Below are 27764 nucleotides of genomic sequence, written 5' to 3'. Positions count from 1 at the left end.
TCAATTTTTTTTCTAGTGCAATAATAGTTCTTTGTTAGCTTTCATTTAGTTTATGCATTTGTGTTTCTAAATACATATTTAACTTAATGATAATGGTCCAACCCATGCCAGCATGGAATATAGCCAGTACTTGATAATGATCATACTATGCTCTTATATTCTCTCCAGAAAGCAACACCTGAAAACCAAGATGTTGGACAAAATGATCTTCATTGGGCAATCTCTCCAATTTCTGCTTCAGAACGATATTTCCTTTGCCAGCTCATAAGCAGCCCTGTTAAAGAGGTAAAATATCATTTATTTATGTTACTTGTTGTCACAGCAATGATTGTGTTCTTACATTGGACAAGAGAACAATAAACCATAATTCCACTAGTTCTTATGGTCATGCTTTCATTCAGCATAACCATATCCAATATGCATACTGGCATCAGTTCACTCATCTCTACCACTCAGCTATAATTTGTAGTTTTATGGCAATATATAAAATCATTATTTTTTCACTATTGCTATGTTTTACAGACTTTAAAACAAATAAACTTGTACATTAGAAATTAATTATTAACTGTATTATTTTAAGTAATTTTATCAATTCTCTATTGAGATGCGAAGAAGTGAATAATTAACTGTGTGTGCATTTATTTAGTTGGCAATTAAACAACAACCATATCTGTTTCAGTAAACAGTTTAATGTATCTTCCTTCAAAAATATAGAAGTAAAGGTGATGGGTTTTGTTGTTGTTGCACACACTATAGCGGTCTTGTAGTCATAAACCCTGAAATCCACAGCAGCAGCACACACTGTAAAGTGTTTAGTGTTAGGAAGGGATCCAGCTGTAGAAACCAAGCCAAATCAGACTGGGACCTGGTGCAGTTTCCCAGCTTGCTAACTCTGGGTTAAACTGTCCAACCCATGCCAGCATGGAAAATGGATGTTAAAGGATGATTATTATTATTATTAACAACATTATTATTTTCTCAGTTTAGTATGTATTTTTTTATACTAAGACCAGAGAATAGATTACAAATTTAGATATTTGCTAATTATTAGAGCAAAAGTTCTTAAAGCTGGATGCCTTTTCTACCACAAACTGCTTAGCCATGTACCCTATTGCCAACCAAACAGTCTGAGGTTAGTATCTTTCCTAGAGCCCATGGTGGCTGAAATTAGGTTTGAGTTTATTTATGAGCAAGAAGCCCAACAGTAATAGATAACAGATGTAATATACTCTGCTGCTCTATGGGATGCACAAATGAAATACCAACAGCTCAGTTGCAAGCAACTAATAAGTCACTTGCTTATAAATTTCAAAATTTTACTAGAAATTCAATATGCATAAATGAGGTGCCCTATCTCTAATTGTGGAGGGAACAAGTGGAAGAGGTAGACCCAGGAAGACATGGGACAAAGTGGTGAGAAAGGATCTTCAGACATTAGGCCACAAAGAAGGGATGACAAGGGACCGAAATTCCTGACTGTTTGCTGTGCTTGAGAAGACACGTCAAGCTAAGTAAAATTAAAGTTGTCCTTGCATACAGGCATGTCTCCTGCGTCCCTCTTCAGCTGAGTGTTCCCAATCTTGCAGTCTTGTAGGTGCTGGTGCCATGTAAAAAACACCTGTGCCAATGCCATGTAAAAGCACCTGTGCTGGTGCTGTGTAAAAGACACCCACACTCTAAAGTGGTTGGCATTAGGAAGAGCATCCAGCTGTAGAAACCATACCAAAACAGACATGGTGCTTGTCAAAACCATCTAACCCATGCCAGCATAGATAACATGTTAAATGATTATGATGAAGGTTTGAAGAAGCAAATTTTAATATTTGCATTTATGTTTTTGTGTTCTTTTTATTTTGTTAAATATTGTTTCCAGAAGAATATCTATTTAAATGTCTCTTACAGATGTTTAAGAAAACTCCTTTACAAGTTATTCAAATGGATGTCAATAATGCTCAGGTTAGTAAAATTTTGTTGCAGTTTCTAAAATACATTGACATGGTCATGTTTATTTTTTAAGAAAATTTAATACTCTCACTAAACCATTTTTTTTTTTTAATATTCTTCCTGAAAACGCATGGTTCAGTGGTTAGAGCATCAGGCTCACAATCATGAGGTAGTAAATTCGATTTCTGGACTGGCCTTTGTGTTATGTTCTTGAGCAAGACACTTTATTTCATGTTGTTCCAGTTCATTCAGCTGTAGAAATGAGTCGCAATGTCACTGGTGTCAAGCTGTATCAGCCTTTACCTTTCCCTTGGATAACTTTGGTGGTATGGAGAGGGAGACTGGTATGCATGGGCAACTGCTGATCTTCCATAAATAACCTTGCCCAGACTTGTGCTTCGGAGGGGAACTTTCTAGGTGCAATCCCATGATCGTTCATGACCGAAGGAGGTCTTTACCCTTTAATAGTCTTCCTAAATGTAAGACAGCAAACTAGCAGAATCATTAACAAGATGCCTAGTGGCATATCATCCATCTGATTTCAAATTCTGCCGAGGTTGACTTTGCCTTTCATCCTTTTGGGGTCAAGAAAATAAGTACCAGTTGAGCACTGAGGTCAATTTAATCTCCCAAAACTGCTGGCATTGTGCTAAAATTTGAAACCAATATTCCTAAACCTGAAACCAATATTCTTCCTAAGTGTTCTTAATTTTTATAATGAAGAAGCCTCTACATCCATCATTGTAAAATAATCTGCCACTTTCACTGAGTACCTCATACAATACTTAATTTACCATATTATTCCAGTCTTAGATTAAATATATGGTATCCTTGCATGTCATTAAGGAAGGTTAAAAGAAATGGTGACAGGAAAGACATTCAACCATAAAAGATTGCCCCCACAAAAAAAAAAACATCCAACCTGTAGCAGCATAGATAAACAGATGTAAAATGTTGATGATCAAGTAACTAGTAGCCAACCAGTTAAAGAATGTTAACATGTAACTAACTGAAAACACTCTTTGATTATATACCTGAACTTATATGCATTAAATCTATCTCCAGTGTGACCTCAAGAAATAATACCATTCAAATCTTGCACTTCCTTATGAAAGGAAAATTTGAGCTAACTTTCCATATCCTACCTTCAGCAATAGCTGATTTTGCACAAGAGCAGTGGGTATACATTAAAGCTAGTAGGAGCTACACATTTTGCTTTACTACCACCACCATCATCATCATCATTTAACATCTGTTTTCCATGCTAGCATGAGTAAGACAGTTTGACTGGAACTGGTAAGCTGCACCAGGCTCCAATTGGTTTTAGCTTGATTTCTACAGTTAGATGCCCTCCCTAATGCCGACCACTCCAAGAGTGTAGTAGGTACCTTTTACATGTCACCAGCACAGGTGCCTTTTATGTGTCACCAGCACTGGCCACAACTACAATTTCATTGGGCTTGATGAGTCTTCTCAAGCACAGCAAATTACCAAAGCTTTTGATCACTTCTCATCACCTCCATGAGACTCAACATCCAAAGATCATGCTTCACCATCTCACCCCATGTCTTCCTGGGTCTACCTAAGATTTTGAAACTGAGCTCTAAAACATGACTCGCTTCTGGCAGCATGTGTTTTAGTGGAAACTGAACATTGTTTAAATTGTGTGTAGACTTTTTAGAAATATTGATTTCAATTAGAAAAAAGCCCAAGAAACAAACCTTGTTGTAGTACTTTGAATTGTTTATTCAAATCTACCACATTATTTCAGAATCATCTCTAATATGCAAATATAATTCAACTGTTGAGCTGTGGGTTTCGTGCATTGTTAGAGAAGTATCAGTAACTATGACTATCAGAAGGGCTGTTGTTAGGCTCCTGACCAGCAATGATAATAGAAACCTATTATAAAAAGCATTCCAACCAGGACCATCCTATCATTTTTAGAGATGTTTAGGAATATATAATCCTATGTGTCCTTCCTTTTTGCAAAATGATAAGTGATGTGGAAGATTTGAGGAGATTTAGCAGTTACTTCTCTCAGACTGAGCAATGATATAGAGACTTTCTCTCTGAGTAATGGCTCAGAGCAAAAGTGTTTAAATTGATTATTTAAAGCAATGACACCTATTTCCTCTTGCATCGATTGACCACTCAGCCAACATTAGTTATGACTAATATTTGTTGTTGATGTTGATGAAGCAGACCTATGAACAAAGGTGTTCCAGTTGTAACCATCTTGTCTTTTTGTATATCAAACACTACATTGACCAATATGTCCTGTGTTTAAGAAGGTAGGAAGACTTGGCTTCTGCTTCTAGTGAATCAAGTGACTGTATAAAAGCTTTCTCATTGCCTAAGAACTTAACATTTGTTGTTATTTTTGTCAGCAATGCTATCCTCATCACTGTCATCTCTGCTGTGAAATGTTGATAAAGTTTATTAAAACGTTTAGCCTTTACATGGATTAAGCTGCTTTGTTTAGTCTCTGGTCAGCCCACATCAAGCAGACCTATATTTTTTTTTTACTTGACATTTATGTGAACAATACTTCCATTAGTTTCCCTTACACTCATTGTTCACCAACTACACACGGCAGGTTCATTTCAAACCATAACTTCAACATATATGTGTTATTTTACGTCCACTTATACCTTATAATATCTGGTACACCTTGTTTTAGAATGCATACCAGTAATTAGTTACTTAGAACTGTAGCTAATTATTTCCTCCATCTTTATAGACAATGGACATAACTTCTCTACAAATTACTCTGGCTGAAAAACAGTCTGAATTACCTGCAATCAGTAAATCTTCTATGCCATCAATTGTTCCAGATCCTGATAGCAAACCAACGAGGTAAGTATATTTTCTTGCTTTAAATAGAATGTCAGAAGGGTGTAGGTAGGAATCTGATATTGTGTACTCAATGCAAATAATTGGTATTCAAAAGGTACTAGTTCAAAGAGGAGGCAGTAAATGGAAACGCTATGTCCATGACCTAGTGTTGCAGTGAGCAGATATGTAAACAGTAGTATGTAGTCACTATATGGATGAAAAAAAAGGATGAGATACAAGTGAGATGAGCTCTCCTTTATGAAAATGGAACAAATCCAGTCAGCTCTAAGAAACAGAAGGTACTATGGTAGTAGTTGAAAGGCAAAGTGAAAAGACTGCAACTCTATGTCAGTAGATGGCCTTTTTCACAATACAGTCTAAGCTGTATATATGTATGCCTTCCAGCAGCAACCCTCTCCAGCCAGGGTTTGACGACAGTCTCCAACAGCTTCACATAGCCATCTCAGTTGAGCCTAAGGCCTTGTTGAAAGATGTAGGGTGGCATGATGTCATCCCCTCTGAAGACACACCCGCAGATAGTGTGGGAGAACTTGATTTCCATAATGTCCATGTCATGTCTTCTAACCTTTACAATGTTCACAAAGCATTGAACAGCAGTCATTATGTCAGCAACTTGATACCTGGTGCAAGCCATCATGATGCAGATAACTCTTTCCCAATATACAGATGGTTTCCACTCCTCTGTGTCACCTAGCTTTTTCTCAACTGCAACTTTAATCTTTATGCTCCCCAATGCATTTGACTGTTCTTAAAAAAAAAAGGAGACGTAAAAAATTGTCAAATTTAGCCCAAACACCCTGTACATGTGTAGGTATACATATATATAGGTATAGATATATATGCATATGTGTGTGTGTGTGTATGTGTATGTATATGTATATCTTGATTATAGTTTCTGAGATTGCTAACTATGATTTCAGTTAAAACACCAAAAATTTATTCAACCGTCTTCTATAAGAGCAAAATTACAGACTGTTTCCAGAAATTAGGGGTCAGTCTTTACAAATCCAACAGTCTGAGGTTACCATATACACAAGGTGGTGGTGGTAGTGGTTGCTTGTATAATATTCTGTTTGTTTATGTTTTCTAAATATTTTTTTTACATTAGTTTTGAACAATTTGGAAAACCTGGCTTAGTAAATCAAGATGTTCAAAGGCAAACAATTGAAGCCTTGCTAACAGGTCCCAACCCACCTGTAGAGAATTGTATGAGACCAGAATTTATCAGACTTGCACCACCATTGCATATTGCTGAAGATGAGGTGAGGTTGTTTACGGTTACTGTATTTCTTTCATTGGTAGTTTAAATATCATGTCATCTAATTCAGCGAGAAGAATTATTACTTTATAGAATAACAAGTCGATTAGGTCCTAGCATGTGAGTCCCTATCCCAATATGAGTGTAGGCATAGCTGTGGTTAAAGAGTTCACTTCAAGCTGGCTTCAGGTTTGCAACACTTTCAGTAAGTGCCTTCAGTTATAGCCTTGGATCAAACCAGTACTTTGTGAATGAAATTTGACAGATAGAAACTGTATGGAAACCAATCAAAAGGTGGGGGTGAAGCAATTACTGCTATTGTAGAGAAAACTTAATCCAATTCCCAATTTGTAACACCACCAGCTGATACCTGTTGCAAGCATTCAGGGCCTGAAATCTCATGGATGCATGGTCTATAAGAAATAGCAACCAAATTTCTTTCAAATCACAGCCTTCCATTTTAAGAAAGAAGGATAATTGAATAATGTAATTCTAGATATGCTGGAGAAAAAAAATTGGATGGTCATGGCTAGAATGCCTTTGATTGTAGGTTTACTAAATCTCGGCTAAACTTGGGTTAAATAACATCAGCAGCTATTGATAATTGTTACCTTAGTGTTATTATTTAATTTTGTCTCTCTTCATTTAATTCCTATTTTATCTTGACCCCGCCCCAATCCTGCATCAGCAGTAAATCAGTAGAGTTGTTAGAGCATCAAATGAAATGCCTTGTGGGAGTTATGCCAGCTTCTTGCTCTCTGAGTTCAAGTCCCACAGAAGTTAGCTTTACCTTTTGTCATCCCAAGATTGGTAAATAAAGTTCAGGGTGGGGGATTGGTAGTATCATGAGGGTGTTGAACAAGATGTCTTGCATATTTGTTCTGTTTTCAAATCCCACCATGGCCTGCTTGGGTAGTAAACTTAATCCATTACCCAGTTTAATGCCACCACTGGTCCTTGGATGACTTTATCAAAGTTCATTCTGTTGCAATCATTTGAAATCAGTTTTAGTTGTGGTGGAGCCTTGTGAAGGGTCATGGGTACTGCTCTTCCTTTCTGACTAATCAGTAAAAGAAAAAAAAAGCACTTTCCTATCCTTAACATCTAAGTCTTCAGTCGTCCGAAACTCACTACTTGTACATGTATTACCTAATAGTAATAACCTGCGGGAATTCAAACTGAACATCAATTCTTTTCACCTCTAGTTCTGATAAGGCCTTCAGATCAAAAACAAAAATTATTAAAAAAAATATGTAAACATTTCTAATCAAACATGAAATCCAAGGTGAGAATATATATAATACACCAGTATTTATTACTCTTTCTAATACCTCAGCAGTTAATAATATCTACAATTACATCAAAACCAAGATTTCTTTAAATAATTGTCTCCAGCCTCTTCTATTATAAGTATAGTCATTTTCTCCTTTACTTTAATTCATTAGAAAATCTATAAAGATCTATAGCTAAATTGTTTTTTATATTAGAGGTTATGAGTGTTAAATATAATCTTAGATTGGTTGCCTCACTGGCAATAGGTTATATTGTTACAATTGTTCATAATGTGTATAGTTACAGAACTTAGAAGTATTTAATGAATTGGTTTTTGCCTTCTCGTTTTGCACCTTTGAATAATTAAGCTGCTCCCTTGTATCTTAAGTTTGTTGGTTTATTTTTGTTTTTAAGCTTGTCTGGATGAATCCTTTTGAAGCTGACTATACTCCTGCCTGGGATACAACAATGTGTTCAAGTAGTACAGCTGGAACTGAAGTACGATGCCTCATGAGCTTGGCACTGAAAAGTTCTTTAACTTTACAGCAACAGCAGCAATTAATGGATGAATTAGAAAAGGACCCTAAGTTAGTTTACCACATTGGTTTGACTCCAACTAAGGTATGTGATGTAGTTTTGAGGGAAATCTATAATTCCACATTTACCACCAGCTTACTTGATGGGACATCCTTGTCATATACATACAGGGGTTGGACAAAATAATGGAAACACCTCACATCATAGCATCATAATTTTGAAATATCTATAAAACCATCAAAAGCTTGTTTATTTTTATGTTTTTTTTATTTATTATTAGTGTTGCTTAATATGTTTTGCTAGAATTGCTGTTTCTTTTCAGATATCATCAGAAAAAGGTAATGAAAATTCATTAAAATGACAGATCTATCGGACTTTCAAAGTGGTCAAATTATTGGTGCTCATATGGCAGGCGCTAGAGTAACAAAAACAGCCAAAATGTTTGGTGTATCAAGAAGTACTGTCTCAAAAGTAATGACAGCCTTTGAGAAAGAGGGAAAAACCCTCATCGAAACAAAACTCTGGAAGAAAACCAAAGCTTTCAGATAGGGACCGTCGTACTCTTATGTGAATTGTTAGAAAGGATCACAAAAGTACAGCTCCCAAAATTACTTCAGAGTTTAATGACCACCTTGAGAACTCAATTTCGACAAGAACTGTTCACCGGGAGCTGCACAAAGCCAGATTTCATGGGAGGGCTGCAATTAGAAAACCACTACTTTCAAAAACAAACATTGCAAAGCGTTTAGAGTGCAATAAGAACCTACAGAATTGGTCCCTAGAGCGGTGGAAGAATGTTATTTTTTTGGACATCGTCGTCGTCGTTTAACATCTGCTTTCCATGCTGGCATGGGTTGGAGAGTTTGACTGAGGACTGGTGAGCCAGAGGCTGCACCACGCTCAATCTGATCTGACAAAGTTTCTACAGCTAGATGCTCTTCCTAACACCAACCACTCTGAGAGTGTAGTGGGTGCTTTTACATGGTACCAGCATGCGAGCCAGTCAGACGGTACTGGCAACGACCACACACAAAAGGTGTTTTTTACGTGCCACCTGCATGGGTGCCAGTCCGGCAGCACTAGCAATGACCATACTCAAATGTTGTTTTTCACGTGCCACCGACACATGTGCCAGTAAGGCGATGCTAGCAACAATCACACTCGAATGGTGCTTTTTATGTGCCAGCAGCACGTAATTTTTCTCCCTGGAATGTGATAGAAGCTGTTCTCTGCACATTTTCAGTGTTTATAGCACCTGAGCATTTGCCACATACAAAAACTATCTTCCCAGTTTGTCTTCCTTTGATATTGTTGCACCTCTTATGTGTCCACACTTGAATCTTCTCCTCTAGTTCTGGTAGTGACTCAGCAATTAAGACATTCTTTACCCTATTTCCGACCACCGGCCAAGTATACGTGTGAAGACAGCCAAAAGAAGCATTTGACCCTGACTGCCTTCTTCCAACTGTTAAACATGGAGGAGGATCTGTGATGATCTGGGGGTGGGGTGGCTATATCTTGGAAATCCTCCTGCCCAATGGTTTCCCTTCATAGCAGAACTATAAGCATTTTATCTGATCAAATTCATCCTATGGTTGTGGAACTTTTTCCGAGGGAAACGCAATCTTTCAGGATGATAATGCACCAATTCACACAGCTAAAGTTGTTACTGAATGGCACGAGGAACATTCTAGTGAAGTTGAACATCTTATCTGGCCACCACAGTCCCCAGATCTTAGTATTATTGAATATTTGTGGTGCATTTTAGAAAAACAAGTAAGGAGTCGATATCCTCCACCATCACCACTACAAGAACTGGAGACTGTTTTAGCTGAAGAATGGACAAAAATTCCTTTGGAAACAATTCAAACTTTGTACAAGTCCATACCTATAGAATTCAAGCTGTAATTACTGCCAAAAACGGTCCTACCCCATATTAAAATAAATTTGTTTGAAATTTTAAGGTGTTTCCATTATTTTGTCCAGCCCCTGTATATTTACCCAATGATGTAATCGCTTTGGACATAATCATTGTATATATGTGGATTACTGTATTGTAAAGAAATTCTATGGAGTAACAACTTTATAATCAAGCAAAGATTAGGAGAATGCTACTGAAAGTCTATAGTTGAGTAAATCCACCACAGTATTTGACTGATACCTTATGCCTACTAGAAAGAGAAAAAAAACTAAGCTGACTGAGGCAGGATATAATGATATCAAACTATTTATATTCCTGTTACTTAATGACTGTAGAGGTTGCTGATAATATCGCGGGTGGTAGTGGTGCTTCCACCTCTTAGCATTTAAACTGGCAATATATGGCCTGATTATTCTACCTGTTCTATCTACAAACCAGTCAGATCTGGTTTCTCACACCTACCCTACAATGTCATTCTAAAAATATATAATCTCATTAAAATCTCAAAACTGAGATAATGCATGACTAATTCAAAACAATATGAATGAATAAGCATTACATTTGACAGAGTAGTTTTTCTGTGATCTTTCAAAATTCTATTTTTATATTCTGGCTCTTGTTTCAGCTTCCAGATCTGGTGGAAAACAACCCAATAGTGGCCATTGAAGTCCTACTTAAACTAATGGAATCAAATCAAATTACTGAGTAAGTTTATTGTAATTTAACTACAAAATTAATTTTTGTTCTTCCAAAATTTAATTTTCTTTAATTTGTGATTGTGTAGAAATGCAATAATAAATAGCTGGAAATGTGGAGACAATGAAAAATAAAAGCTATAATAGTAATAATGCTCATCTTTTGATAAGAATAGCATAATGATAAAACAGTAATATAACATGTAATAATACAATTGTCATCAATCATCATCAACATTTGATGTCTGTTTTCATGTTGGCATGGGTTGGATGGCTTGATAAGAACTGGCAAGGCCAAGGACCACACCAGGTTCCATACCAGGTTCCATATTCTGTTTTGGCTTGGTTCCTACAGCTGGATGCTCTTCCTAATGTCAACTTTACAGAGTGTACTGGGTGCCTTTTACATGGCACCATCACTAGTGCTTTTTTACATGGCACCTTGGTTTTAGGATCTCAACTCTCTTGTGGTGCGCAGATCTGAAGTACAGCAAGGCACCACACCTCAGTCCTCTGTCATCTCCTTCATAAGGCTCAGCATTTTGAGATCAGCCTTCAATCCTTTATCCCATAATAATACAATAATATAAATTAGAATACTGTATTGTGAACCTAATATCAGCACATTTAATAGTACTTTGTTATTGGATGGTTTAATCTGGTGATAATTCTAACCATAGCAACTGTAGACGCATTTAAATAAATGTTGACCTTCATCATCATCCTCATTTAGCATTCATATTCTATACTGGCACGAGTTGGATGGTTTGATAGGTCAGAGACTACATTGAGCTCCAGTGTCTGTTTTGACTGACCAGTTGAATACTTTACTTAAGTAATCCCTTATGTCTTTAGATGGATCTGTCTGTGTATGACTGACATATTTATTTATTCACCTTTGATTATGTTATGTTTCTCTCATGTAAACAACATTAAGTATTTTGAATAGAATTTCAACTCAATTTGTTTCTTAATTTATGCTAAATATTTAATAAAATTCACTCCCATCTTTCTTCATTGTTTGTAACCATTTTCTTTTTTCAACCTACATTTCGTAGGGGTACAACACTGAATTTTTAATATCATTTCTCATCATTGGTCAGTGAGCAGAAAATCTAAATTGTTATAAAATATTTTCTTTGACTACATATCTTTTACTTGTTTCAGTCATTGGACTGTGGCCATGTTGGGTCCTTGCCTTTAAGGTTTTAGTTGAATAAATTGACCCCCAGTACTTTTTTTTTTCACAAGTAACAACAATGAATTGGGATGAATTAATAAACAAGTTTATGTACCAATACTTCATGGTAACTTTTATTCTTGAGGTCTTCTATTCATATTTTAATGGAATTATAATTTTATTGTGTGTTGTATTTTTTTAATTTTAGGTATTTTTCTGTCCTTGTAAGCATGGAAATGTCTCTTCATTCTATGGAAGTTGTAAACAGATTAACATCAGTAAGTATCACTGTTTTGTTATTTAACTCTTTCATAATTTCATTTAATTTTTTAACAATTTACATGTCAGCTATACAAAACATATACAGTCAATAGATTAAAAAGAAATTGTATAATAGTTCAGCTTGGACACACTTAATATTTGTTGACTTTGTTTTAAAATAAGTGAGCATAGGCAATGAAGGAGAGCTTGGAATAGGACCATGTGGAAAGTAATTAACTTTGACTTGCATCATAATCATGGGTAAGTTCATAAAAAAAGGTTATTGTTTACAGATTAGTTTGATAAAAATGTATATTATTAGTATAAGGGAATAGTTACTGAGAAAATAAATAACAAATATAACAGTGGTTTCTCACATGCACATAAGACCACACATTTTTGAAGAGGAATTTAGTCAATTGCACCAACCCACTCAGTATTTCCCTGGTACCTATTATATAAACTCTGGAAGGATGTAAGTCAACCCAAGTGGAATTTGAACTCAGATATTTAATCTGATGTTCAGTTGGTTCTGCTGCCATCCTTTCTCTTGTGATTGTAATAATAAAAACCATTTTTCTTTGTGTAAGATTAAAATTTGAACACTGGTGCCCTGTAAATTTTCTGAATTTAGGATTCATGGTCCTTCTATTAGTGGTTCACAATTACAATTTTTAATCTCATCACCATTAACATCCACTTTTTTCAGTAGCATTGTGATATGGTGTGCAGTATTGCAAGTCACTACTTGAATTGATTTTGTACCAATTGGAGATCTGTAAAGCTCAGCACTTTACGGACATCTGTCAATATATATCAATTGATTTTATCAGTACAGTTTTTTCTCTTACCCTCATAGTACTTAGCATCTCCAGTGCTTTCAGCACAATGGGCAATGAGCCTTCTCCAAACATCTTGATTGCCCGCTTTCCTCTTAGCTCCACTCAGGCTGACTCCCATCTCTGTCATGTCATCCTGGAACGTACTGTGCTACATCTTCCTTAGTCTTTCGCTCAGTCTTTTTCCTCCTGCCTGTATCCACTCCATTCTCTTTCTCTCACACTAATTGTAATTCCTCTTTTGCCCAATTTCTCTCTCAACACACTTGTACTTTTTTGTATATGCACATTGACATTGCACATCCAATAGAGCATACTAGCCTTATTCTTTTTACTAGTTTTCACCTGGCCTCTGCATTCAGTGCTTGCATCTCACATTGCTGTTCATACACAAGCATCATACACTGTCGTTCACAGAGTGACAGACTTTTTGTTACCAACAGAGGTTGCTCTTTAAACTTTCTTTATCCTATTCTTATTCTAGCGACTATACTTTCAGAATATCCTCCTACATGGCTAGTTAGGTCACCTAAGTAACAGAATCTGTCTACTATCTCTATGGATCCTCCTGGATATTCAAGAAAATCTGTTTCCCTTGTTCTTAGTATTTATTGCACTCTCACATTTGCCACATACTAAGTCTACTTTTTCTGTTAACCTTCCTGTAAATCTACTGCACTTCTTGTGTGTCCATAGCTTGCACTGGGCACATCATATGGAATTTCTACTTACACCTTTCCTATATGTCAAACAGGACCAATTCCTTGAATAGAATTGAGTCATGTCTATTTCCTGCTTACTAGAACTTTGGTCTTTGGTATGTTAACTTAAAGGCCATTTGATTTCAGGTTTTGCTACCACACCTGGAATTTCTTTTATGATTCTACTCCAGTTTCTGCTGTAAGAATGAGGTCATCATATAGAACTTCCCTAAGGCAACCAATCTTAAATTCCTCTGTTATGGCCGGGTTGTGAGATGCAAGTACTGGATGCATAAGGCGGTACTAAGAACTGAGCCCTCCTACCTGTACACTAAATTGGTTGCTGTACTCATTGCTTAGTTTCAGCTATTACTAATTAATACTTCAGCCTTTATGCTGTTGACCTTTAGGCCTTAGACACAAGTTTGAAATATTTTCTGCTGGTGTTCAAAATATTCTGAAATAAGAAACAGATATTCAGCATATAAAGTTTCCAAATATGTCTAGTCCTAAACTCTTGTGTTATCACCTCATCAATTATAATGAGTAAAAGAGACAGCGCTTTATACTCTAAATTCCTCACTTTGTTTGCTGCCAACCCTAACTTTGCTTCTAAAAAATCCTTAGTTAGGATTTAATTACTTCCACAAGTCATCTACATCTGATATTCTTAGCAAGCACAAGACTACATAGCTAGAGACCTTATCAATCTTTCTATAGCTCTTCAATTACTTAAGAGATCTACAATTACAGTTGGAGCTACCCAAAATGGGAGGGGCAGTCACAGTGGCACTGAAGTGACATCTCTAGAACACAAGAATAGATTGAATGTTTGAAAACCTGGCTTACCCTGATACCAGAATACCCATCTCAACCTCATTGGTGTGATCCAATCAAGTGTAGAGCAACACATTTAGGAACCTGTTTGGCTGCAAGAGTTGCCAGAACAGCTTTGAGTTAAACACCAGACCACCTTAGGGGCTTCACTTTGGATTGAAAAGGTTTCTTCTTTAACGTTTGTTTTGCATGGGAAGCTGAGGACTGGAATTATAGAGAGAAGTTTGTATGAGGTATTGTCAGCCAGAGCAGCTGAGTCTGGGGCTAGTGTCAGACAAAGTCATCATTCCTTGAAGTGGTGGATGCAGTTAACACCCGTGACCTTCTAATTATATTTCACTGATAATTTTGAAGTGAAAAAAAGTAAGATTCATGAGAATAGATTAGATGTGTATAATACCTTTTTTTTTCAATTCATAACTTTAATCCTTACAAAAAAATTTTCTAGCTATACAAGTTTTTGCTAAATGGAAGAAAACCATAAAGTTCTTAAAATCTTGATAAATTCCATATTTTAAAATACATTTAACCATGCTGTATAGGTATATGGAATTAAAACACTACAGTGGTCAAAGAACTAGACATGTGTAATTTTGGTTGCAGTTGTACCTATTGTCAGACCACTGTTGATAGTTTGCAGTAGTTTTATGTTTGTTCTTTAGTTATAGTATCAATATATTTAGTCGCATATAATTGATAGAGAGACATATTTTGAGATGGTATTAAATATAGATCAATGTAACACACACATGCATATATATATATACCGAGACCTTTGGAAATGTGCTGTGCGTGAGAAGACCCGGCAAGCCAAGTAAGATCGTTGCCAGTGACCCTGGACTGGCTCTTGTGCGGGTGGCACATGAGATGCACCATTTTGAGCGTGGCCGTTGCCAGTACCGCCTGACTGGCTCCCGTAGGATTTTCGAGTGAGATCGTTGCCAGTGCCCCTGGACTGGCTTGTGCGGGTGGCACGTCAAAGACACCATTTCGAGCGTGGCTGTTTTCGTGCGGGTGACACGTAAAAGCACCCACTACACTCTCTGAGTGGTTGGCGTTAGGAAGGGCATCCAGCTGTAGAAACTCTGCCAAATTAGATTGGAGCCTGGTGTTGCCATCCGGTTTCACCAGTCTTCAGTCAGATCGTCCAACCCATGCTAGCATGGAAAGCGGACGTTAAACGATGATGATGATGATATATATATATATATATATATGTGTGTGTGTGTGTGTGTGATTGTCAGACTGCTATTAGATATTACTTACATTTTTCAAAAAAAGATTTCTAGCTGTACTCAAAACATCAATAATTGAATTGCTAGGCATGTGCCATCACCAAATTTGGGTTTTACCCTGAAACTTTAATACAGCAATGTTAAATACATTTTAACATGTATATAATGTATTTTACATTTATCTCATATTTCTAGTAAATTTATTTAATTTATGAACACAGTTACTGCTAAAAATCTCTGGGTATATACCATAGTAAATTTTAGTATGAAAAATACACACTGCTGGTATGTCAATAATTTGTGTAATAGAACAACTGAAAATATACCAGATAATACAAATCTGTCTAACTGATTTAGTTATAGGCAAAGTAACAACAGTAGCTATAAAAACAGTTTTGCTGTGGCAGTAAAATGTCATGTAATTGCTGATGAAATTGTATGAATGGTCAAAACTGTCATCCAGTCACTTCCTCATTTACTGTCCATGTGAAATTGAATAAATATGACAGACATTTATGCCTGTCTTATGTAGCTAATAAATTTATTTGATTTACAAACTCAGCAATGGCTAAAAACTTTGGTGTAATTAATCCTAGTCTCTTGTTAGGGAATATTTGTGAAAATGCAGATGTCTGTTGAGAAAATAATTGTTAAGAGTAAATTGAGTGATTTATTCCATAGATGAGCACTGAAAATAATAGCTGATCCCTTTGGAAGTAATAACTGATCTGTGTGGAAATAACAAGTGATTCCTGTGGAAATAATAGCTGATCCATGTGGAATTTAGAGCTAATATATCAGGTGATACACTAGAAAAAAAACATGTAAACTTGCTTGTAAAAATAGATGATAATATCGTCTTGCAGGATGAGTACAAGTGAGGAAACGGTTTGTATATTGCTTGAAAGTCATAAAAGAAGACTTGCATAGAATATACCAAGAGGATGGATATTTATTGCATTGTTAAAAAATATGATAGCAGGCCGTCTAAGGTAGAATCTGGCCAAAAAACACTATTGTTGAAGTAAATAATAAAACCAGAAAATTTAGAAAGGTATCATCAATAAAAACTGATGCAGATCATTTTTTACTGACCAAGCCAGATTCTATTAGCGTTGAGAAAACAAACATTGAAGCATTCCTTTTACTTCTTCCTTTTCCCCACTCTACCACTCATGTTTTTTTTAACTTATTTCAGGCTGTAGAACTTCCTTCGGAGTTCATTCATCTTTACATTTCAAATTGTATCACAACCTGTGAAAACATCACTGATCGTTACATGCAAAACCGGCTAGTTCGGTTGGTCTGTGTTTTCCTCCAGTCTCTAATTCGCAACAAGATCATTGATGTAAAGGTAATTATAGTATTACATTTTGATTTCTTTGTTTTAATGTTCACTTTTCCAAGCTTGTAAGAGTCAGACGAAACTCATTGAAATAGATGTTCTATGGCAGAATGCGCTTCTTGTCACCAACCCTCTGCAGTGTCTTAGCAAGGTATTGTTTGGCTGGTCATGATTCCACAGAAGATTAGAATCAAATGACAATGTACAACAGTGACACTAGTTTACAACTGTATGAAATAATGTCAAGACATGAACACACACACACAAATATATATATGTATATATATGTGTATATATATATATATATATATAGGCGTAGGAGTGGCTGTGTGCTAAGTAGCTTGCTTACCAACCACATGGTCCCAGGTTCAGTCCCACTGCGTGGCATCTTGGGCAAGTGTCTTCTACTATAGCTTCGGGCCAACCAAAGCCTTGTGAGTGGATTTGGTAGACGGAAACTGAAAGAAGCCTGTCGTATATATGTATATATATATATGTATGTCTGTGTTTGTCCCCCCAACATCGCTTGACAACCGATGCTGGTGTGTGTATGTCCCCTTAACTTAACGGTTTGGCAAAAGAGACCGATAGAATAAGTACTAAGCTTCCAAAAAATAAGTCCTGGGGTCGATTTGCTCGACTAAAGGCGGTGCTCCAGTATGGCCACAGTCAAAAGACTGAAACAAGTAAAAGAGTAGAAGAGTATATATATATATATGTTGTTGTACTTGGGGATGGTCATATTGCCAGTTTAGCCAATAAAAACACATGCACTGTGTGATTTATTCCAAAACAAATATATATATATATATATATATATACACACACACACACACACACACACACATGCATACAATAAAACACTCATGGGAAAACACACCTTAACTCAAGGGTAATGCTTAAGAAGCTGTAGCATCATCATCATAATCATCCTTTAATGTCCGTTTTCCATGCTGATATGGGTTAGACAGTTTAACCAGAGTTGGGAAGCTGCACTAGATTTCAGTCTGATTTGGCTTGGTTTCTATGGCTGGATGCCCTTCTTAACAACAACCATTTTACAGTGTTTGCTGGGTGCTTTTAACATTCCACTGGCATGAGCACTTCTATGTAGCACCAACATGAGTGCTTCTTACTTGGCACTGGCACAAGTGCTTCTTACGTGGCACTGGCACAGGACTCTTGCAGTTCAACCCTCTTCACCAGAGGATGCAGCCTCAACACTTCTGTTGTGGAAGACAGGAGGCATGTGTGTGTGTGTATATATATACTAGCAGTATAGCCTGGCTTTGCTCAGGATTAAGTTAGGGTTATTAAGCTAATCAAGCTCTTTATTTCAAACCAACCAAACTAAGTAACATCGACATCAAATTTGAGTGAAATCCGTTGAAATTGGTAAAATTTTGGCTGAAAATGAGTTGCAGACAATTTGATTGGGAAATCCCATAAGGAATCAGTTTATCGATTTTTTTCCACTCATTGAGTGTTGTTGTTTTTTTTCTTTTTTCTTCGTTTTTAGGGAACTTAAAGCATTCAAAGTAATGCTGGCATGAGTCCTAAGTTAATGCTGGTATCAAGTTTGAACAAAATACATCAAAATTGGTAAAATTTATGGTTGAAAATGGAGTGTAGCCAATTTTAGTGGGAAGTCCTATAAGGAATCGGTTTATCGATTTTTTTTATCCTGATTAAATGGAAAACCCCATAAGGAATCAGTTTATTGATTTTTAACCCCAAATAGGACTTGACCAAACACAACGTTGCTGATTCAAAAACCTCTATATTTATACTTTAAAGTTTGTTTTCACACCCAGCCCAGTTCTGCAGAATCAGCGTCGCAACGGGAGTGCATGGGTTGGGAGTTTGATTGGCATAGGTGATCAGGTTGCATATGCCAGCCCTTTGAAAACACCACCCCCATCATCTGGTAACTTCTGCTCTCTCCCATGTTCACACGTGACCAGCTATATGTCGCAATGAATAGAGCAACGGATTCAGCTAATTTGGAAATTAGTTGTGGAGAAACGGAGAATATCATTTATATTGTGTATGACTGGCTCCCGTAGGATTTTCGAGCGAGATCATTGCCAGTGCCCCTGGACTGGCTTGTGCGGGTGGCACATAAAAGACACCATTTCGAGCGTGGCCGTTTTCGTGTGGGTGACACGTAAAAGCACCCACTACACTCTTGAGTGGTTGGCGTTAGGAAGGGCATCCAGCTGTAGAAACTCTGCCAAATTAGATTGGAGCCTGGTGTTGCCATCCGGTTTCACCAGTCCTCAGTCAAATCGTCCAACCCATGCTAGCATGGAAAGCGGACGTTAAGCAATGATGATGATGATGATGATTATATATATATATGTATATATACATATATACGGGTAACACATACATACGTACACCTATTGCATACATGTTTTTTGTACGCATACATGTTCGTGTGTGTGTGTGTGTGTGACTGAAGGCATTCACACATACATGCATACATACATAACAACCCCTTCTGTCTCTTTTGTCTGTCAATCACTCACTAAAAAGACGAAATTTTAAAAATCTGAGAGCGATAGATAACAGTAACGCATCGCTAGAAGGGAACTTAACTCATGTTTGCAAATAATGGTGGATTTCTCCGACTTGAAAATTGTTAGAAGTTATGGTTCAAAATTATTTTTATTGCTATTCACTGGTGCCTCGGGGGAAAATAATTTAATGAAAATACAGCTAGGGTCGTGATAAATGTCTTCCTAAAATTTGAGCGACATGTGTGCTAATTTGTGAACGTGCATAAATTACATTCATGTACACACACACACACACACACACATCCTGCCTTTTATATATATACATACATATATATATATATATATATATATATATATATATATATACATACATTATAATGGAATAGTTAGTATGAAGCATTGTATGGAATATATTATATAAAATTTGTGGGTAATGCTGAGACAATGCGAAATAAATCCAATGTAAATCACAAGAAAATAGGCATAAGATGGAGTCATAACCCTGAAATATTGAATGCAGGGTAAGTCACCATTAATTCATATGCCTGTTTTCTTGTGATTTACCTTGGATTTATTTAACACTGTTCGGGTCCTACCCACAAATTTTATATATATATATATATATATATATATAAAACATTGAAATGAAGAGGAGAGTAGAAATTTTATTCACATCTGAAAACTTCTTTATTTAAAAGTTTTCTATAGCATATGCATCTGACCTATATAATTAATTGTAGCAGTTTTGTGTATATGTTGCTGTATGGAGTACATTATTTATTCATAGGTATTTTACTTATTTTTGGTTTATACTTTCAATTAATATTATTATTATTAGTGTTAGTATAAATATCATTTTTTATCATAACCATTACTGTAACTAGCGTAATTACATTCATAAAAATAGCAATCACCTAAAATGCATAACCCACATTACTAACCTCTCAGTGAATGAGGAAGTATTTAAACTAAATGAGGACTTTTATAATTTAGTGTTAGGATATAAAGAAAAATTTTAATTCTTTAACAGTAGTAATAATAGAAATAATAAATGTAGTGGGATGGACCATAACATATAGAGAAATGGATGTCTTTTAATGCAATTATTTTGGTTGTGGCTTATTTTAATACAATATTTATATGTACATTTTCATAAATGTTTGTCTGAGTAGAATTCTACGCATGCATAAAGCATCAAATGAAAGTGAAACATGAGAAGCAAATCAAAATGTCCGAAAATTACCTCAAGATTGTGTGACCCAACCTAGTTGCCAACGTTATTTTAGTTGCAAAGAAGAGTTATTAAGTCAGAACCTAGTTTATTTGGTAAATAGATAATAAACAGCTTTCTTTATTATAATACAGATGTGACTAATTCAGAGAAGCGTTACTTTCATCATTCGCACATCATCATTCTCGTAATGCAACACTTTGTAATTTTGGTTGAAATTGAAAGTGTGAAACTATTTTCACTTTCTAATGAAACCTGGTCGTTGTAGAGAAGTGTATTTCAAATAACTATAGCTGGTTGTTGAGATGACATAGAAAATATGTAAATGAAAAGTTTATTTGACATGTTAATTGATTTGATTGTTCTGGTCTTAACATCCGTTGGTATTCATCTGTAATTGGCTCTCCTGTTCAATCCATGGAATATTGAAATGATACTCATCTTGTCCATTTCACAGAATAAGAGTATACCAGAGAGCATCATAAGGGGGATGAGTCTGTGAAACATGTTAAGGTTATCTTGAACAGGAAAGAGAATATTATGATTTGCATGGAGAGTAGGTGTTGGCTCATTAAAACAGTGTAAAATATTCTTTACTCTAGTTTACTATAGATGTAACGAACGCAGAAACACACACACACACTCATAAGATTGATAATAGTGAAAACAGCAAACATACAAACACAAAGTTCAAGCGAAACAAAATGAAGTCACCAATTTCGCAAAAGTTACTAAATGTAGTCAATACAGGTGCAAAGCATACTTTCTGTAGCATAGTCATGCTATAAAAAATGGTAAAATAACAAAAGTTAGTATGCATCACCAATGTGGCGAAAGTAAAGAATATGTACACCTGGTGTTTAGGGTTAGGGTTTTTGTTATGCCAAGAGCAGATGGTGTACGTATTCTTTACCTCCACCACCAATGTAAGAAAGTACAGAACGTCAATATTTATTTGGAACATGTACTGAATGTGATAAAATTCACAATTGAATGAATGTCACGGTGAAGAAAGTGGAAGTTGAAAAAAATTCAGAAGTCATAATTCAGTTTTTCATACAAAAATAATTTATTTTACAATTTTGAAGCAAATGCTGAACCAAGTGTATAGAAAGTGTATAAAGATGCTGCTGTTGCGAACGTTAATTTAAAACATTTGCTGAAGGATGTATGTAGCAAGATATAAATTAATTTGACATTACTCTTTATTTTTTAACTATGTAACATTATAGGCTGTAGAATAAATACTGACTTAACGCAGTAAAAAGGTTGTGCGATGTTGATGACCATAGTGATGAAGAAGCATAGGAGGCATACAAGGACTGTTAAAAAAAAAACATTATTTTGAAACTGGTTAGGAGGAGTGGAATAACATTTCTGTAATTATATTGAAAGAGCCGCTGAGGTTTTCTACTTCGCCAGGTTTCCGAATTTGTTATAATAACCAGAATAACATTTTTTTCAAATGTATTTGCAAGTATTGAAAGTGCTGTTAAATCAGCCAAATCTTCATGTTGTTAATACTTGAAAGTGAACATTGTTGTACTTTTGAAGTCCAGGCCACAACTAAACTAAACTTTCAAAGTCAGCGCTTTTCACTGTCGGGTGGGGGTGGGGGTGGGGGTAAAGTTACATACACACACGCACACATTAACACACACTTCAAGCTTATCTCTGTCCCTGGGTGTGTCTGTGTCTGTCTTTAGATGTGTGTGTGTGTGTGTATCAATCATCGCATAAATGTATGTATACTGACAGACACATACACCGTCACACACATATACTTGTCAGTCATCGGCCTAACATACGTAACGAACACGCAAACACACTCATATAGAAAATGTGATGTTATCATCGTTGTGGTGGTGGTATAAAATGTTTATGATAGATGACTAAAAGAAGAATGATCATGTTAAATTTTTGTAATGCAAATATGTGAATAAATATATAGTTTAGTTAGTAGTCAAAAACTTACTGAATCTTTTTTACGTCAAAATCAGCAACTCGGTTTTGGAATGCATAAGGAACATACGCACACACACACAAACTCTCTTATAGATATAGATAATATGTAGACCACCACTAACCACCAAGTACAAACAGTGGGAAGAGTTAAAGATAGAAATTCAGTGCAATTAGAATGCAACATGGAATTACTTAAGTGAAGTTTACCAGTACTAGTATCTCTGTCTAAGCTTGAGTACTGTATAATAGACTGGATAGCCATCATCTATTGCAGGTTATCAAGGCTACCAGTAGTTTCATTTAGAGAGAAATCTCTAAACATTTATCAGCCCTGCCACATTTTGGATGAAAATACAAGAAGCTAGACAAATCACACCTGTTTTCTATGGTACTATTGAAATTACTATTCAGAAAACATTCATTTACCCTGCAGCAATTCAAAATTTGCACAACCATCCAGTATAGACAAACAGGAAAATATGTAAAATGGTGGAAAAAATTTTGTAAAATCCATGTATAATTTCATTGACTGTGCAGCATTGTATGAAAGACGAAGTATGTGTGAGATAAGATTCCTCATGAATAATTTGATACAGGATCAAGATATGTTTTACTGATTTCTACTGACATGGGAAGTCTGATAATAAAATGACAGCAGTGACAGTAAAGTGGTTAAACAGTTGACCTACCTGCTTATAGCTAGGTGAACTACTAGTAGCAATAAACCATAGTTTATAGCTATGTGTTGAGATTTACTTCAGACATTTCATTGATTTTTGTCTATGAGAAGTGACTTAACTCTTTCTGCTTTAGTTCACAAAGCCATAGGGAATAATTTTAGGTCTGGGAATGTTACTTGGTAGATTGGTGTCCTGGACATGGAAGTTCATCTCTGCTTTATGCCACTATGCACCAAATTTTAAGGTGCTGTAGATAATGTTGATTTTTTTTTTTTTTTACCAGATTGTTTATATTAATACTAAAACTGTTTGATATTGTCTTGAATTCATTCTAAATTCGGTTTTTTCTTTCTATTTTGTTTTAAACTATTTACTTTCTGGTAGGACATATTTATTGAAGTACAGACCTTCTGTATAGAATTTAGTCGAATCCGAGAAGCAGCTGCATTATTTCGATTATTAAAGAATTCCGAAACCAATGGCAGTGGCAATGAACAGCAACAGAACACCAAATGATTGTAAATTTAAAAAAAAAGGGTAAAACAGAAACTTAAGAAAAAAAATAAAATATAAAGAGAAATTGGTTACTTATTGAATTTTATGAGTTTATTAAACTCTCTCTCTTGGAAGTATTTCTGATTGCCCATGTGCTTTTACTGAAGGACAAAGCAATAATGAATACATAACTTTAGTTACTGAGAGGTAAGTAATGTTAAACTGATAAAACAACAGCTGGAGAAGGGGTGACCAAAGCAAGATTTTTGAGCAAAGGATTTTGTTTTCAAAAGTTAATCTTAGCTTGTATAAGAAGTCTTTAAGGTCTGGCCTATATTTCTATTCACGTTTATTAATTATAGCATTCGATTACTTTTTTTTCACTTCAAGTATGACTTTTAAAAGCTTATTGGTATTAGATATTGATGTTTATGAAACTTCAAAATGCGAAAAAAAAAACATTTCTTCATACTTGGTAAATTAATCTTTGCTAAAACTTTGTATGTGTGTAGCTAGGTAGGTTGGTAGATAAATATTTTTTAGAATAGGTACACTGTTTCCTGTGTCATAGAACACAACTAAAAGGATTGGCATCAGAAAGGATAACTAACTACAAAGACTGTCTGAAAAAGTCCCATTTAGCCCTATTGCCAATATAGAAAGGTGGAGGTAAAATTGACACTGTTTTGCAGAAAGAGCTAGAGAAAACTCACATCCAATACGTTTTAATATAAATATATCAGGCAAATTTATTTAAATCCACCATAACAATGGTGGTTCTCTTGATATGGTTCTTCTCTACAGAACTAAAGATCAGTTTTATGACTCACTTGCCTTGATCAATCTAAGCAGAGAAATCAGCCCAATTCCATTTTTAAAGCCATGTAAACTATAAATGCAAGTCCAATAAAGAAATTCAGTTCTTCCAAGAAATGAATGTAAGAGCATTTTTATATTTTAATTTCCAGAAATCTATATAAAATGTTTGGTGTGTTTTTGATGAATTTAAGTACTTCTTAAGAAATTATTTTTAATTGTTCACCAAATTCGGTTGGAGATGGCAGTCCTGGATACATTATGAGTTCTGGAAACTGTGCTTGCTTGCTTGGTACAGAATGTTGCACAAAATTTTTAGTTAGCATTCTATTCATGACCATCTTAGCAATGGCCTGGTTGTCAATCGGTTTAGTCCTTGGAACCAGTTGATGGAGATAGTTTCTACAATAGTGGAGATATTTTTTGTTGCACTGGTAGGATGTTTGGTTGCTGTCAACCTTCATTTTGTTAGGCAAAGTTTAGCAACAATGTTCTAGATTAAATCCTTAAACATTGGAATTAATGCTAAGTTTGTAATTATTGAATTGTCTTGTATTGTTTAGTTGTAACAGAAGTCTCTAAATGGAGAGAAACCACTTCCTTTCCATTTAGAGACCTCTGTCTCTATGATCTTAAATTTCTGCTCCTTTAAAAAAGTCTCCATATAACCATACCTGCAGTTATTTCATATTTTTTAATAGGCTACAAACTTTTAAAGAGAGAAAATAGAATTAAAGGTCTATAAAGTATGAAAATTGAAGAAAAAAATAAGGTTAAGATTAAGCAAGACCAATTAATTGATATTGTCGCCGTTCAATAGAACCAAAAATTTTCGTACCTTAATGAAGGAAACTAATCACAATAAAGTGCTGACGGTGACGAATTTAATCAAGACTACCTCCATCAGGGAAAGATAAATAGTGTTGAACAAGGCTTAAAAATTAAAAAGCAAGGGCGGCAACTCAAAACATACAACTAACAGTTGCCAAGGTAAGAAAATCCATCTCCACCTGCTTGCTGTTGGTGCTACTTTTTATAATCCTCGGGAGGTTGTGTCAAGGGAAGCTGAAGTCAGCATATTTATGAAAGAGTTTTAAATGTAATAAGGTCATGTTAAACTTATGAATGAAGGCTACAACTCTGAAATTCATTCTGATTTATGTAGTTTTAATCCCAAACAACTTGTAATGATATTTTTCTTTTAATAGAAACATAATTATAGTTTGACCAAATAGTGTGCAAATTATCTTCAAACTGTAACAGTTGTATGATACTACATACATAGGGCAATAAACGTATCTGTCAGTATTATGAGATTATTTGATGTGAAGAAATATTTAGAGAAGTAAAACAAAACAAAATACAGACTTAAATTTTTAAATATTGCTGATTGCCAGTAAAAATATTATTCATAAGTCACTTGTACATATATCGTTTCATCTCACAACCAATATCTTTTTGCATCACTCTAACTAAATTTGTCAAGCTTTTTTTCAAGAAGAGGTTTTGTATATTTTTCATTAAGTAATTTCTGTTACAAAATTTTACATTGAATTCCAAGAATTCTTTATTCTCTTGATTTCAACATCTTACAACTATAAGTGTGCTGTCTTCTGCTTTTAGTGCCACTACTAAAATGGCATGTTTCTCAAAGCTAGCTGGTCTCTTGCTATCTCCATTATGGGACTGCTAACTCACTCATATCTCTTCTTCCCCCTCCCCCATGCCTCCACATTAACCACTGTACTCAGTACTCGCTCTCCAGAATATCAATCTCATGGAACTTCTTTCCCCATCTACTCATCTCTTTTCTGCAGGTGTTGACTTGCAGCCACTTAAATGGAACATTAACAACATCTATCTCAGAGGGCTGTGGGTACTGCACCTTCCCCCAGACCCAACAGATACCATTTCTGGTGAGTTCTGTTGATGAGAGTAAAACTGGAGACTAATGTGTGATGATCATCACTAGAAAGGAGTATTATGTCTAGTTGCATCATTACTTCAGGTGAAGTACATAAGTGTAGCAGAGTAAGAGGGAAGAACAGTATCTTATAATATTATCTTCTTGATGTTTTGCTGCTATCATTTCAAGCCTGATGAAATTGGTTCAACTTTTGTATACTTTCTAAAACAATAACATAGCTACAATTTCAAGAATCAAGTGAGTCAACTCTGTATCTTGTTCTTGTATGTAATGAAGTAACTTATAGTATACAAGTCTGCACATCCTGCACTCTGGTAGTGCTCCTCTGCAGTTACAGACAAGTTTGGAAATGCTTGTTTATTTGTAAAGAAGCGTAAGAACTCCTGAAAATGATGGAACCAAAGAATAGTACATTCTGTTAGTACAAAATCTGCTTTTCTCTTCCTTTATGATGATCCATAATTGAAATGTAGAAATATTTTAAACATTTACTTTATATGAAAAATCGGCTGCAACTCTTAACATTCCTTTAAACTTTTTTTTAGAATATCTACTACCAAAGCTAGTAAAACATTCCTTTAGACTTGATGTCTCTCAAAAAGTGTACAGCTTCATAACATCAGTTACCCTCTAAAGAAATGAAACTATTCTAGTATTTATATATTTGCTAACATCCAAATGAAAATACTCTCATATTACATATTTGCTAACATCCAAATAAGTCGCTATGTTTTCTTTCTCCATTTTCTTAAAATGATTTTGAAATTAGAAATTTCTTTCATCTTTTCCTCAGAATTGGGCTTGACATCATGTGTTGTTTGTTTATATTTTTATTTCCATTATCACTGTTGGAAACTGATTGTATAAACATTGCTTAATAAATCAATGTTATTTATTTTTTACAATAAAATTGATAGAATTTTTTGTTGTTATTTGTTATTTAATTTACCTGGCTAAATAGCCAAACTTCTTGTACTCAGGAGATGGGTCACACATATGTATATATATATATATCTACATACAGCAGCAAAAAGTTTGGAAAGGTGTAATACCTTACTTGATATGGACTATGGGGGTTATATTGCTTCATTGCTATATTTACAAATGTTTATCTGTTGTTGAGAATTTATCTCTTATCTTTTACTTGTTTTACTCATTAGACTGCAGCCATGCTAGGGCACCGCCTTGAATTTTTACTCGAATGAATCAACTCCAGTACTTTTTTTATATTTCAAGCCTAGTAC

The 27764-nt window shown here is 35.2% G+C and overlaps 1 protein-coding gene across 1 annotated transcript in view; it reads left to right on the top strand.

Moving 5' to 3' along the window:
- LOC106872963 (CCR4-NOT transcription complex subunit 11) overlaps nt 1–27444 on the top strand; it is a 35998-nt gene extending 8554 nt beyond the window's left edge. The window contains exons 4-12 of the mRNA XM_014920151.3: nt 169–285; nt 1903–1956; nt 4688–4803; nt 5912–6065; nt 7748–7954; nt 10417–10496; nt 11875–11944; nt 16738–16893; nt 23667–27444. Of these exons, the coding sequence (XP_014775637.1) occupies nt 169–285; nt 1903–1956; nt 4688–4803; nt 5912–6065; nt 7748–7954; nt 10417–10496; nt 11875–11944; nt 16738–16893; nt 23667–23798 (1086 nt within the window). The 3' untranslated portion in view covers nt 23799–27444. The remainder of the gene's footprint in view (nt 1–168; nt 286–1902; nt 1957–4687; nt 4804–5911; nt 6066–7747; nt 7955–10416; nt 10497–11874; nt 11945–16737; nt 16894–23666) is intronic.
- The last annotated feature ends 320 nt before the right edge of the window (nt 27445–27764 follow it).

This window comes from Octopus bimaculoides, chromosome 15 (assembly GCF_046866305.1).
Source record: "Octopus bimaculoides isolate indiv1 chromosome 15, ASM4686630v1, whole genome shotgun sequence".
NCBI lineage: Eukaryota > Metazoa > Mollusca > Cephalopoda > Octopoda > Octopodidae > Octopus > Octopus bimaculoides.
The sequence above is the reverse complement of the archived record's forward strand: the minus strand, read 5'-3'. Positions and strand labels throughout refer to the sequence as shown.